Source organism: Lithobates pipiens, unplaced genomic scaffold, assembly GCF_037356315.1.
Source record: "Lithobates pipiens isolate NorthernLeopardFrog02 unplaced genomic scaffold, aLitPip1_a1.2 Scaffold_22, whole genome shotgun sequence".
NCBI classification, from domain to species: Eukaryota; Metazoa; Chordata; class Amphibia; order Anura; family Ranidae; genus Lithobates; species Lithobates pipiens.
The window spans coordinates 175,541,685-175,556,307 of NW_027507784.1; the positions used below are offsets into that span (position 1 = coordinate 175,541,685).

General features: G+C 42.3%; 1 protein-coding gene across 6 annotated transcripts in view; it reads left to right on the forward strand.

Moving 5' to 3' along the window:
* GULP1 (GULP PTB domain containing engulfment adaptor 1) overlaps positions 1-14,623 on the forward strand; it is a 1,104,299-nt gene that overhangs the window by 957,205 nt on the left and 132,471 nt on the right. For all 6 annotated transcript variants that reach the window (XM_077448663.1, XM_077448664.1, XM_077448666.1 and 3 more), the window contains one exon: positions 6,107-6,223. In XM_077448663.1, coding sequence (XP_077304789.1) covers positions 6,107-6,223 — 117 coding nt within the window. The remainder of the gene's footprint in view (positions 1-6,106; positions 6,224-14,623) is intronic.

Below are 14,623 nucleotides of genomic sequence, written 5' to 3' on the forward strand. Positions count from 1 at the left end.
GTCTGTCCCACCATTTTTTGTGTGTAATATCTCATGTCCCTGGGGGTGTCTTTCCCAGTCTACTTGGGTTTTTTTTGTTTTTAAGTTTACTCACATCTTTCAGCTTGTCAGTTCCATGTGAGGTTCTAGGGAGCGACGGTCTACGCCATCTTGGATTTCAGGCGGACCCTCAGTCTCTGCTTGTTTGTGGGTCAACATTGCTGCCTGTGAGTCTGGAAGAGGTACCGATGCCGTCTGAGGTGAGTCCTGCAGTGTTTTGTGCCGAAAACCGGGTCTTTAGCCAGCCAGGAGAAGGATCAATGGAGGATTCTGTGCGGGAGAGCTGTGAGATACTTCCTCTCGCATGCTGCTCTTGGCCACTCCCCCGACACAGTGATAGATAAATCAATGTGGTACATTATCTTGCTCAAACTAGAAAATTGGTAAACGTGAAAAAAAATAAAACAAACATGTCATCCACATAAAATGTGTCACTTAGTGTCCATTAGTTGTTCATTACTCAAAATCTACCATGCATTATGACACCAATGTGATATATCAACATAAATGTCCAAAAACGAATAAAAAATTAAAATTGTATCCAAACTAATTTTCAAAAAAAGACAGATGAGTAAAGGTTCCCAGTTTTCCTTAATAATGACATCCAATAAAGTACTTCTGTGTTCCACCAGTGCTGAAAAAATAGAAAAAATGGCCTCTTACCAAATCTACATGATCCCTGGATTATAAAAGATCAGGAACAGCGTGAATTGGAGAGCTTCCTTCAACCTCCCATTTTCAGTTGTACATCTGCACTGTGTGGAAGTGGATCTTATGTTCAACCATAGATGCCTCAATCTCCACACCAATCTCCGAGCCAGCTATTCTTAGTATTGGGCTATGTTGAATATATAAAAAAGGAAGACTCATCGTAGTACATCATAAAAAATAAAAAATTGTTTAACCACTTAAGGACCGCCGTATTGCCAATGTACGTCATTACAATGGCACCGGCAGGCTTCCTCCCACTGTGTATTGTATACACAGGCAGGGAGGAAGTAATGTCATTCTCCTCGGGGTGGTCTTATTGACCGGACTACGAGGAGAAGACTAAAAGTAAGTGCACCAAAACACGACTCTAACACATAGGTACGCATAGGTACACAACCCCCCCCCGATCACCCCCCCGATCGCCCCCCCCCCCCCCAGTCACAGTGTCACTGATTGCAGTGATCATTTATTTTCTGATCACAGTTGTAAAAGTAAAAACTGTCAGGGCAGTTAGTGTTAGGTCCAGGGTAGCGCCTACCACCCCCCAATAAAGGTTTAACCCCCTGATTGCCCCTAGAGTTAACCCTTTCACCCCCTTTTGCCAGTGTCACTAAACGATAGTTTTTCTGATCGCTGCATTAGTGTCGCTAGGTAGCTAGTTATTTTTTTAGGTTCACCGCCAGGTTTTTATAGCGCTAGGTACCCCAATATACTACCCAATAATGGTTTTAACCCCCTGATTGCCCCTAGTTAACCCTTTCACCCCCTTTTGCCAATGTCACTAAGCGATCGTTTTTCTGATCACTGCATTAGTGTCACTAGTGTCGCTAGGTAGCTAGTTATTTTTTTAGGTTCACTGACAGGTTTTTATAGCGTTAGGTACCCCCATATACTACCCAATTATGGTTTTAACCCCCTGATTGCCCCTAGTTAACCCTTTCACCAGCGATCACAGTATAAGTGTCACTGGTGACGCTGGTTAGCCAGTTAGTTATTTAGGTTCCCCGTCAGCTTTTTATATAGCGCCAGGGACCCCCATATACTACCTAATAAAAATTTGAACCCCCTGATTGCCCCTAGTTAACCCTTTCACCAGTGATCACCGTATAAGTGTTACGGGTGACTCTGGTTAGTTTGCTTTTTATAGCATAAGTCACCCACCATTTATTACCCAATAAAGGTTTAACCCACTGATCACCCGGTGGGTGATATCAATTAGGTTTTAGGGTCAGGGTCTGCGTCGCCCCAGGCAGCGCTAGGTTAGTGCCAGTACCGCTAAGCATAAACCTCCCGTAGTGGTATAGAATCTGAACAGATCAATATCTGATCTGATCAGATCTATACTAGCATCCCCAGCAGTTTAGGGTTCCAAAAAAACGCATTGTTAGCAGGATCAGCCCAGATACCTGCTGGCACCTGCGTTTTGCCCCTCTGCCCAGCCCACCCAAGTGCAGTATCGATCGATCACTGTCACTTACAAAACACTAAACACATAACTGCAGCGATCGCAGAGTCAGGCCTGATCCCTGCGATCGCTAACAGTTTTTTTTGGTAGCACTTTATATTTAAATCCAGAAGGCAGTGCTTGGTTTTCGGGGTCCCGTACGTGGCTAGGCTCCCAAAAAGTCCCCCACATGTGGTATCCCCGTACTCGTGAGAAGCAGCAGAATTTATTTTGGGGTGTAATTTGACTTATGCCCATAGCATGTGTGAGCAATATATCATTTAGTGACAACTTTGTGCAAAAAAAAAATTGTAAAATTCCTGCAACTTGTGGCAAAATATAAAATATTTCATGGACTCAACATGCCTCTCAGTAAATAGCGTGGGGTGTCTACTTTCCAAAATGGGGTCATTTGGGGGGGTTTTGTGTTATTTTGGCATTTTATGGCCTTCGAAACTGGAATAGGTAGTGAGGAGTGAAATCAAAAATTTGCACCCTTAGAAACCCTGAAGGCAGTGATTGGTTTTCGGGGTGCCGTACGCAGCTAGACTCCCAAAAAGTCCCACATATGTGGTATCCTCATACTCAGGAGAAGCAGCAGAATATATTTTGGGGTGCAATTCCACATATAACTATGGCATGTGTGAGCAATATATCATTTAGTGACAACTTTTTGTAAACTTTTTTTTTTTTTGTGTCATTATTCAATCACTTGGGACAAAAAAAAAAATATTCAATGGGCTCAACATGCCTCTCCACAACTTCCTTGGGGTGTCTACTTTCCAAAATGGGGTCATTTGGGGGGGGGGGGGGTTGTGTTATTTTGGCATTTTATGGCCTTCGAAACTGTGATAGGTAGTGAGGAGTGAAATCAAAAATTTGCACCCTTAGAAATCCTGAAGGCAGTGATTGGTTTTCGGGGTGCCGTACGCGGCTAGACTCCCAAAAAGTCCCACATATGTGGTATCCCCGTACTCAGGAAAAGCAGCAGAATATATTTTGGGGTGCAATTCCACATATAACTATGGCATGTGTGAGCAATATATCATTTAGTGACAACTTTTTGTAAACTTTTTTTTTTTGTGTCATTATTCAATCACTTGGGACAAAAAAATATTCAATGGGCTCAACATGCCTCTCCACAACTTCCTTGGGGTGTCTACTTTCCAAAATGGGGTCATTTGGGGGGGGGGGTTTGTACTGCCCTGCCATTTTAGCACCTCAAGAAATGAGATAGGCAGTCGTAAATTAAAAGCTGTGTAAATTCCAGAAAATGTACTCTAGTTTGTAGACGCAAACCAATAAATATACGCTTATTGACTTTTTTTTACTAAAGACATGTGGCTGAATAAATTTTGCCCTAAATGTTTGACTAAAATTGAGTTTATTCGATTTTTCTTATAACAAAAAGTAGAAAATATAATTTTTTCTCAAAATTTGTGGTCTTTTTCCATTTATATCGCAAAAAATAAAAATCGCAGAGGCAATCAAATACCATCAAAAGAAAGCTCTATTTGTGGGAAGAAAAGGACGCAAATTTCGTTTGGGTACAACATTGCATGACCGCACAATTACCAGTTAAAGCAGTGCAGTGCGAAATTGTAAAAAGACCTCTGGTCCTTAGGCTGTTTATTGGTCCGGGGCTGAAGTGGTTAATAAAATAAATGTACTTACAGCAATTCGAAAAAAAAGTGGTAGAGAGAGGGGTCCGACTGCAGCTTACACCACCAAGTACAGAACACAGTAATGTCTCAGCTCCTATCTTCTTCCGACTTATTTACCCTTATAAGGCTACATCTGGGATTGGAGAGTATTTTTTTCACAGTCCTTAACCAAGGTGTTGCTCATGTAAAACCTCCAATTTGACCTCCTGTGTCACATTAAGATTTGAGCCTGGTTTTCACAGTATTGCATAGATGACCATTAGCAAAAACATGTCCCTTAAGGGTACTCGAGGCCAAACTCTGAACCAGACAAAAGAAAGGCCAACATACAAAAATGGAGTATCAAAACAGTGGGTGAAATTTATATGAGCATGCCCCTAGGGACACTCCTACCGAAGGTTTTGGCAGTGTCCATTCACCTAAAAGTAGCCTGAATATAACCCATACTCTATCAATATAATTCTTGTGTCTTGTACTGTACGCCAAGATAAACATTTTGTAGGTAAGTTTATTTTTTAATGGAGAGCTGAGAAAAGGAAAAAAAAAAACGAAATATGAATACTTAAAAAGCACTTTTAAATCTCCATGCCTACTTTTGAAGAGTAGAGCTTTTGAAATTATTATTGAGGATGCATATGGCAGTGTGCCCCTGGTGAGAGTTTCAAAAGGCATAAAAAACCTGGAAACATCAGTTAACTGGAAACTGAAGACATAATACACATTGGCCCCTTTTTTTCTTTTTTGGTTATATTTTGATTTTTATAAACAATAAAACAGAATTAAACAGTGGGTTATGTTTGTGTTTAAAATATTTTTTTTCTATAAACACTTTGGCATTAAGCTTTGCTTTTTAAGACACAGTCTCAACAAGTAGAGACTCATAACAGTGAAAGCTTTATGTTATAAATAAATAAGAATTCTTCATCAGGCCTATAAGGTCAGAATTAAGGTCTCAAAAACATAGCAATGTGACTTACCTGTTTAATGACTAATGGTTACTAATTCCGCGTACACACGGTCGAACTGTTTGACGTACTTAGTCCGTCATACAATCCGACGGACAATCCGTCGTACTTTCCACTGAACGGACTTGACCACACACGGATACCCAAACAGTCCGACGAAAGCTTGCGCGATGACGTGTACAGCACGTACGACGGGACTAGAAATAGGAAGTCCAAGACACAGCAAAGCACCCTTCCGCCGTGTAAATCCTTTCTGGGCATGCGCCATTCTTAGTCCGTCGAACTAGCATACTGGCCACCGTATTGTCCGCTGAAACCAAAGTACGACGGACAGATTTTTGGAAAAACCGAAAATCTTAGTACTCCGGACTGCACGCTGAAAAAGTCCGCTGAAGCCCACACACGAGCGGATTGTCCGTTGAAATGTGTTTCAACGGACTAAGTACGTCAAACAGTTCGACCGTGTGTACGCGGCATCAATGATACCACATTTGGGCATATTAGAGCCCATTTAGCAAATGTTTTACCACTCTTTATACCAGCACCAAAAAAGTAGCATACTGCTCTTCGTAGTAGGTGCAGATATCATAGCAACAAGTACTTTTTTTTAAATTGTTATTCAGCTATATTGACAAAGCAAAAAAGGTAAATAAGCATTTTTGAGAAATTACTTCTTAAAGTTATGTTTTTTCCAGTTTTAGAGACTATTCTGTTTTATGTGGATATTTTGTTGAAAACAATTGGAAAAACAAAAAAAAAGCATGCTGATTTCTATTCAGATATTCTTTTATTTTTCTGTTTTCTTCTAAGATTTTTTTTTTTTTAAGAAAGGGGCATTTTTACAGAAGCAGGAGTGTTTTATTTTTTATTGTATTCATTGCTATCTAAAAAAAAAAAATACACATTGACCCTGATTTACTAAAGTAATAGCGGATTTTCATTTTAAATGTGAATGAGGTGAATCCAAGTGAAAATTCACTTTGCAGAGAATACCCAATCGTATGTAAGGAAAATGTAAAAAACAGGATTTTTTTACTCCACATAATTGAATGATTGAAACCAGCACATCTTCAACTCATTCACTAAGATACGTGAAAATTCACTTTGCACACTTTGAAAGTAAACATGCTCTATTCATTTAGCAAATCAACCCTACTGTTTCTAAAATTGTCTATAGTAATGCAAACATATGGAGTAGAACTCTTTTAATCCTTTCAGTAATAAAGATACAACTTTTTATTTAGGTAAATGTAGAAAAATGAAACATTCTTTTTTTTTTAAAGGCTGAGGAGATAACATTAACAATTGGACAAGCGTTTGATCTGGCATACAGAAAATTTCTCGAGTCTGGAGGAAAAGATGTTGAAACACGAAAACAAATAGCAGGCCTGCAGAAAAGGGTAAGTTATGTGATCCTACTGCTTGATCTGAAGACGAACTGAGTGTACACAATCAGCTTAGCAGACTCAGTTAATGTGCCAAAAAATGTCATTACAAATTTAAAAAATGTATTATACAAATTAAAAAATGACAGAACTGTTTTCAATATCAAGAAATCAACAAATAAGCAAGAGTGGAGTGATTTAATCAAAGTTGATTTCATTGCAAAAATTAACAATTTAACTGTTTTGGAAATTTCCATGGAGAAAATTTTAATTTCACTTGTTCAAATGCTTAATCAAAATTCACTTGAAAAAATGTGCGTCTTTATTTAGAGTGTTTTTTTTTTTGTTTTGTTTTTTGGTGGGGAGAGGAGGATTGGATTTACGGTGCTTCAGGTTATTTAATTTATGTGTTTGTGTTTTTGGTTTTACCCTGTGTTCTGGTTGTTTGATCATTATATGTGTCCTGTTGCTTTATTTATTTTTATTTTGGATTTTTTTCTTAGTCTGATATTTCTTTCTGTGAAGAAAACACAACAGAAAGCTAATGAGGGACCATTTACAAGCACGGGTCCCAGCATAATTTAATGAAATTTCTCTAACCCCTAGTAAAAATTGGGATTAAATTATTAAAAATACCCTGTTTCCCCTAAAATAAGACCTAGCATGAGTGTCGGTGATGGCTACAATATAAGCCCTACCCCCAAAATAAACCCCATCCTCTTTCCCCAAAAATAAGCCCTACCCTGAGAATAAGACATAGAAGGACTTTAACTAGGGCTTATTTGGGGGGTAGGGCTTATATTGCAGCCATCGTCGACAATCACACTAGGTCTTATTTTAGGGGAAACAGGGTAGCAGAGCATGTTCACTGTGAAAAGTCAGTTTTCACCTGAGAATAAATTAAAGGAGAAGTATGGCAAAAGCTTTTTTGGCTACAGTTCTCCCGTGGATCACAGGAGTGCACTTAGTTCTGCACCCCTGTGTCCCAGAAACAGCTGATAGTGGGATGAAGTCTGCTGTCAGCTGACATCACAGAGCCAGTGCAGGCTCTGCAGGGATCCTAACAATAATGTCAGGATTCACCCAGTTTCACTTCAGGGTGAAACGGATTGTAGCCACACAATTGTCAAGATAATTCTTAAATTCATGTGATAGCGGTTCAGATCCCTGCCGTTTAAAGAATTTTTCCACAATATAGCGCCACTAAATACACAGATTTTGCAGGATAAGCTCATTGTTATATGCAAGATTTTCCTCAAAATGGGCCCTAAAAACACAGATCAGCCATACCTTTACAACCACCCACCTAATATTGAGTTGATCATGCTGAAAAACTGGCCCTTTTGCCACCAAAACAGCCTTGACCCGTCGAGGTATGCTGTGGTATCTGACACCAAGCCCTTAGTAGTAGATCCTTTAAAGTGGTTGTAAACCCCAGTCATGAAATGTGAACAAAGCACATTTATCTGTAATCTTTACTTGTCTTTCCCAAAAGCTCTAAGTGTGGTTTATCTCTGGTGCTTTGTTCCTCTCTTATCAGCATGAGTCCCTTCTGAGATGTTTTCCCGACACATGACATACAATTTGTGGCAGGAAGAGACACAAGCACACAGCTTGTCTATTTAGAATACAGCTCTGAATGTTCCATCGTTCCTCTGCCTATGTGGGGGGGGGGGGGGTCCCTTTCCTCCAGTCAGCTCTCACACGGTATATAAAAACTGTACCTGCAGCTCTCCAGCTCCTCCTCTGTACTCCTCACAGATGCAGAAGGTTTTTATTTTTGTCACAATTGAGCTCTTTTGAAGGGTTGTAGACAAGAGAAGCCTGCAGATAAACAAATAAAACGTATGTAGGAGGATTTATTTCATCTGTGTATCACTTAGGCTATTCACTTCACTGGGTATATGAGAGGGTTTACAACCACTTTAAGTCCTGTTAAGTCCTAAGTTGTGAGTTGGGGTGTCCATGGATCAGACTTCTTTTCCTGCAAATCCCACAGGTGCTCGATTGTATTGAGATCTGGAGAATTTGAAGAGCATGTCAACATCTCGTTGTTGTGTTTCTCAAACTAAACATTTTTGCAGTGTGGCAGGGTGCATTAACACAGCCATCAAGGAATACTGTTTCCATGAAACGGTGTGCTTGGTTAGCAACAATGTTTAGGTAGGTGGTACGTGCCAGGTATCATACACACACATGGCAGCACCCAAGCTTTCCCAGCAGAACTTTGCCTAAATCATCACATTGCCTCTGCTGGCATACTTTCTTCCCATAGTGCTTCTTGTTGCCATCTCTTCCCTAGGTAAGTGACGTGCAGGCACCCTGCCATACACATGATGAAATAGATAACTTAATTCATCAGAACAGGCCACCTTGTTCCATTGCTCCGTATTCCAGTTTTGATGCTAATATGCCCATTGTGGGTGTTTTTGGCTGTGGACACAGGTCAGCATGGGCATGACCGATCTTTAGCTACGTAGCCCCATACACAACAAACTCTGATGCCAATTTGTTTCTGCTTTCAACACATACATTTTAGAGATACCATGTTTACTTGCTGCTTAATATATCCCACCAACTTTGAGATACCACTGTAATGAGATCATTAATGTTATTCACTTGACCTATCAATGATCATAACGCTATGGCTGATTGGTGTAAATAGGTGCAACATTTGAACTCAAGGCTATGCATTGGAGCTGCTGGAAGAATTGGCCATCAAAGGAAAAATACTTATGTCTTAGAACTAATTCCAGGGGCTGTGGGGCAAAGACATCCAGTCTGACAGGGAGCTGTAGATCAACCAAAGCAACCCTAATTTCTCGCAACCCTCATTTTAGAGTATGGCGGTTCAGAAACTGTTCATAACTATACTGCATAGAAGCTGTTGAAGGGCAACTGGTCAATGTATGGCAAGTGGTTTAAAAAAAATCTGCAGTGTCAGGCAAAAATAATCTTACACCTGCCACCTTGGGCTATAATATTTGATTGGGAAAAATAGCCAAAGGTTGAAAAACATGATTGACTGGCCTAGAGCAGGGGTGTCAAACTAGCGGCCCTCCAGCTGTTGCGAAACTACAAGCCCCATCATGCCTCTGCCTGTGGGCGTTATGCTTGTAACTGTCAGCCTTGCAATGCCTCAGGATTTGTAGTTCTCAACCGCGGGAGGGCCACCAGTTGTCTGACACCTGCAACCTAGAGTGTTATGGAGATCTTGATGAATTTTTGGAAGACAGTAAAATAAAGGTGTTAATGGTGATCTAACATGAGAAATGACTTAAGTTTACTATCCAATGTCTCTAAAGCATATGCTGGATTGGGTCACCAGGTAGTTTATAATAGACAATTATATCTGATAACTGGCATAACATTTATGCATGGTAATAACTTTTACTCAAGATTATAATAGCACTAACATTGTTTGCTGGTTTCACTATGATGGAATAGTTTGTGTCAAGTTCCATTTTTATTTTTTTTTTTGTGGGAAATATTCTTAATGAATTACCTTTTAATGTTGTTTAGGGCTGTGCAAACATTTGAAATCACATTGTTTCAGTTTCACAAAGGCTTTAACTACATCATAAGTGGATGCACTTTTCTTGCACATATTTAAATCTATACCTGATAAAGAGTATTGGTAAGAAGAAAAAATGTTATCTGGGAAGTCAAATTAGACCCTAAGTTGCAGCATCCTGAAAAATCTTTCTAATTTAACATTATCCTCTAAATGATCAGTGGCATCGCTGTGGGGGTAAGGAGGGTACGGACCGCATCTGGGTGACACCCGCCAGAGGGGTGACACCATCATGTATGAAGTGATATCTGACTGCGATGGCGTCACCTCCATCCGTGACAGTGCACGGATTGGCGCATTGACACCCACCACATCATATACAGGGGCAGGTTTGGGCTGCGCACTGTGACTGTGTGGTGCTGGGCCAAAACTAGCATGTCCTGTGCCCAGAAGGGCACTGTGGCAGTCTAGAAATAAAAGAGCCTGATGCGCTAGTCTGCCCAGTGTCTATTGCCATGTCCTGCTCCCAGGGTTGAGACCAGTCATTACAAATTAAAAAATTCATTTAAATCTCTAATTACTTCTACTTTTAAAAAAACACATACGCCATCTAGTAGGAATAATTCATATTACTTTTTATAGTGGTAGTGGCTGGTTTATAAATGAATACTTGAAGGTCTTAGGTCATGTATTGCTGTGTTAGTGACCTTTCCCGAGGTTTTTCAATGTACACAGCCAATTTTTATTATAAATATCTATTAACCACCAATCAGAGAGTTTGGAGCATATAAATTCCTCTGAGAAAACGGTGGCTCCATGGCTTCCTGAAGATGTGATTGGGAAACGAGTTAAGGCTCCACGCATGCCTTCATGTCCGGGTCCATTGACGTCATGTCTGGCCCGAACTTCCAGTGCTTGGAACACACGCTGGTTCCCAGTTTGAGACACGGTAGTGCGAGTTCCTGGTTTATATTGGTGCTGAGGCTAGGCACTTTTAAAAGTGAGTGGAATACTTTTTATCTGTTATAATAAAATATTACATTTAGTTTACATTTCTTTGGTGGTCTGGTGTTATGGTGTTCCTCTAGCGATTAGAAGATGATAAGATGATATCTTAGAAGATCTACTAAGGAATGGTGTGATTGATTTTGGAGATACACAGTATCTCACAAAAGTGAGTATACCCCTCACATTTTTGTAAATATTTTATTATATGTTTTCATGTGACAACACTTAAGAAATTAAATTTTGCTACAAGTAGTGAGCGTACAGCTTGTATAACAGTGTAAATGTGCTGTCCCCTCAAAGTAACTCAACACATAGCAATTAAAGTCTAAACCGCTGGCAACAAAAGTGCACCCCTAATTGAAAATATCCAAATTGGGCCCAATTAACCATTTTCCTTCCCCGGTGCCATGTGACTTGTTAGTGTTACAAGGTCTCTGGTGTGAATGATGAGGAGGTGTGTTAAATTTGATGTTACTATTCTCACTCTCTGGAAGTTCAACATGGCACCTCATGGCAAACAACTCTCTGAGGGTCTGAAAAAAATTGTTGTTCTACATAAAGATGGCCTAGGCTATAAGAAGATCGCCAAAACCCTGAAACTGAGCTGCAGCACGGTGGCCAAGACCATACAGAAGTTTAAAAGGACAGGTTTCACTCAGAACAGGCCTCTCCATGGTCGACCAAAGAAGTTGAGTGCACGTGTTCAGTGTCTTATCCAGAGGTTGTCTTTGGGAAATAGACGTATGAGTGCTACCAGCATTGCTGCAGAGATTGAAGGGGTTGGGGGGTCAGCCTGTCAGTGCTCAGACCATACGCTGCACACTGAATAAAATTGGTCTGCATGGCTGTCATCCTAGAAGGAAGTCTCTTCTAAAGATGATGCATAAGAAAACCCACAAACAGTTTGCTGAAGACAAGCAGATTAAGGACATGGATTACTGGAACTATGTCTTGTGGTCTAATGAGACCAAGATAAACTTAATTGGTTCAGATAGTGTCAAGCATGTGTGGCTGCAACCAGGTGAGGGGTACAATGACAAGTATGTCTTGCCTACAGTCAAACATGGTGGTTGGAGTGTCATTGTCTGTGGCTGCATGAGTGCTGCTGCCACTGGGAGCTACAGTTTATTGAGTGAACCATGAATGCCAACATACTTTGGCATACTGAAACAGAGCATGATCCCCCTCCCATCAGAGAGGGCAGTATTCCAACATAACGACCCCAAGCACACCACCAAGACAACCACTTCCTTGCTAAAGAAGCTGAGGGTAAAGCTGATGGACTGGACAAGCATGTCTTCAGACCTAAACCCTATTGCGCATCTGTGGGGCATCCTCAAATGGAAGGTGGAGAAGCGCAAGGTCTCTAACATCCACCAACTGTATGATGTCATCATGGAGGAGTGGAAGAGGACTCCAGTGGCAACCTATGAAGCTCTGGTGAACTCCATGCCCAAGAGGGTTAAGGCAGTGCTGGGAAATAATGGTGGCCACACAAAATATTGAGGGGACAGCAAATTTACTCTGTTATACAAGCTGTACACTCACTACTTTCTATTGTAGCAAAGTGTCATTTCTTCAGTGTTGTCGCATGAAAAGATATAATAAAATATTTACAGAAATGTGAGATACTGTATATATATGGCTAATTCCACAGCGCTTATTGACCTTTTTTTTTTTTTTTTTAAACAACAAGTTTATTGGTGGACTAGATCAACAGGTCATACAGCAAACAATGCATTGAGAGTAACACGGCAATCAAAGCACAAACACAGATGTCATACAGAGCACAGATATACATTATAGCTTCGTTGGTCATATTGCATTCAAGACCACCCCACCATCCCACCCCTTAGACCCGCCAAGCAGCCGCCAATATGGCCCAGGGAGTAGGACCGCCCGGGAGGCCATGCCCTGGGTCAATGCAGGTCAATGCTATACCACCAGCAGCCCCGCCCCACCCCCCTATCCCTACCACCCACCGGTCAGCTCCGCCAGTAGACTGGGACCGCGGATCATAAATAGTTTCCGTACCCCAATCGCCAGCAGGTTACCCACTGCACAACATTAAGCAGACTCCACACATGTGTCAGGGCTGGCAAGCCACCTGTCCCATATCCTAGTAAATTTATTGGGGCAACCCCTGTGTGCATATATGACCCTCTTCAGAGGCAGCGACAGATTCACCTCAAGTATCCATGCTCTGACTGTGAGGGGTACTGTGCGTAGCCACTGCCTAGCAATCAGTTTTCTAGCACTAAACAGGGTCTCGTGTAGAAAAGTGGTATGACAGCGAGTGTTCCGTGCGTCAGGAAGAAGACCTAGTAGACAAATTTTGGGGTCAACCTGTAGTGGAGAACCCATGTTGTCATGTAAAAATTGAATAACACGCAGCCAAAAGGCCTGAATGTCTGGACAAGCCCATAGTAAGTGATAAAATGTACACGGGTGATCCCCACAGCGTGGGCACCCCGGGTCTTGTGCCGTGCGGAACTTGCTCAGTCTTAGCGGAGTGAGGTATGCCTTGTGTATGATGTAGAGTTGGGTCAGCCGATCTGACAATCTAGGGGAAGCCAGTCCAACATTGGTGAGGATATCCTCCCATTCTTCAGTGTCCAGTGGGCCAACATCCTCCTCCCATCTATGTTTAGCTACCTCCGCAATCCCGGTGACCGTGCGCGTTCTAAGGAGGGTGTATATATTCGAGATAAGCTTGGCGGGATCCTCCCCCACTATAACACCCACCAGGGGCATTTCTTGAGTACTGGGGAACCCGTCCACAAATTGGGCCCGGAGGGCATGTGAAAGTTGTGCATAGCAAAAAGCCATGTGCGAGGGGAGTCTAAATTCCGTTTGTAATGCAGGAAAACTGCGGACTCCCATCGGGGAGACCACCTGGTGTAAATATATCACCCCCCTAGAAGCCCATTGCCCCACTCCCGGTAACGAGCTGAGCTCCCCCAATTGGGGATTGTGCCACAGTGGAGTGTGAGAGTGTACCCTCTCAGCCCCGACCATCCCCTGAGCGACATCCCAGACACGCCTGTGTTGGTCCAATAGGGGCGAACCGCCTTTCCTCCTCCCACCCCGCGCTCGTCCGCGAAACAGAACCTGTAGGGGAGCGTGTGTAGGGTCATGAACTTTTCCACACATCAGCGCGTGATATCGGGGGCCATCTGACTTATGCAGGTGGTGGAAATGGGACAACTGGGCCGCAATATAATACGAACGTAGGTCAGGGAGCGCCGCCCCTCCCGATTCCGTGGGGTTTTTAAGTGTATTCCATGCCAGCTTATGGCGGCCTGATTCCTAAACGAAAGTATTAAGGATAGTGTCTATTGTTTTGAAGATCTTGAGGGGTATAAAAGTGGGCGAATGCCACAGTTTATATAGGACTTTAGGTAAAATTATCATTTTTATCAGGTTGATTCTTCCCATTACTCCCAAGGGGAGTCTGGCCCACGTTTGAGTCTTGGCTTTGAGATATGGGAGCAGGGGTAAGATGTTATGGGTCACATAATCTAGAGGCTCCCTGGTGATCTGGACTCCCAAATATTGAATGGACGATACACGACGAAGTGAAAGGGAGGCTGCGTCGCAGGTGGGAGGAGACATATCTATGGGCAATATCTGGGATTTCGACCAATTAACCCGAAGGCCCGAGTGAACCCCAAAATCCTCAATAATCTGCAGAGCAGCCCGCAGAGACGGCCCCTCATCCGCCAGATAAAGGAGCATGTCGTCGGCATACAAGCTCACCTTCTTGGTGATGGGACCCGACCGAAGCCCTTGGACATTAACATTAGCGCGGAGGGAGGCCGCGAGCGGCTCCACCGCCAAGGCGTACAGGAGAGGGGACAGTGGGCAGCCCTGCCTAGTCCCCCGTCCCAGGA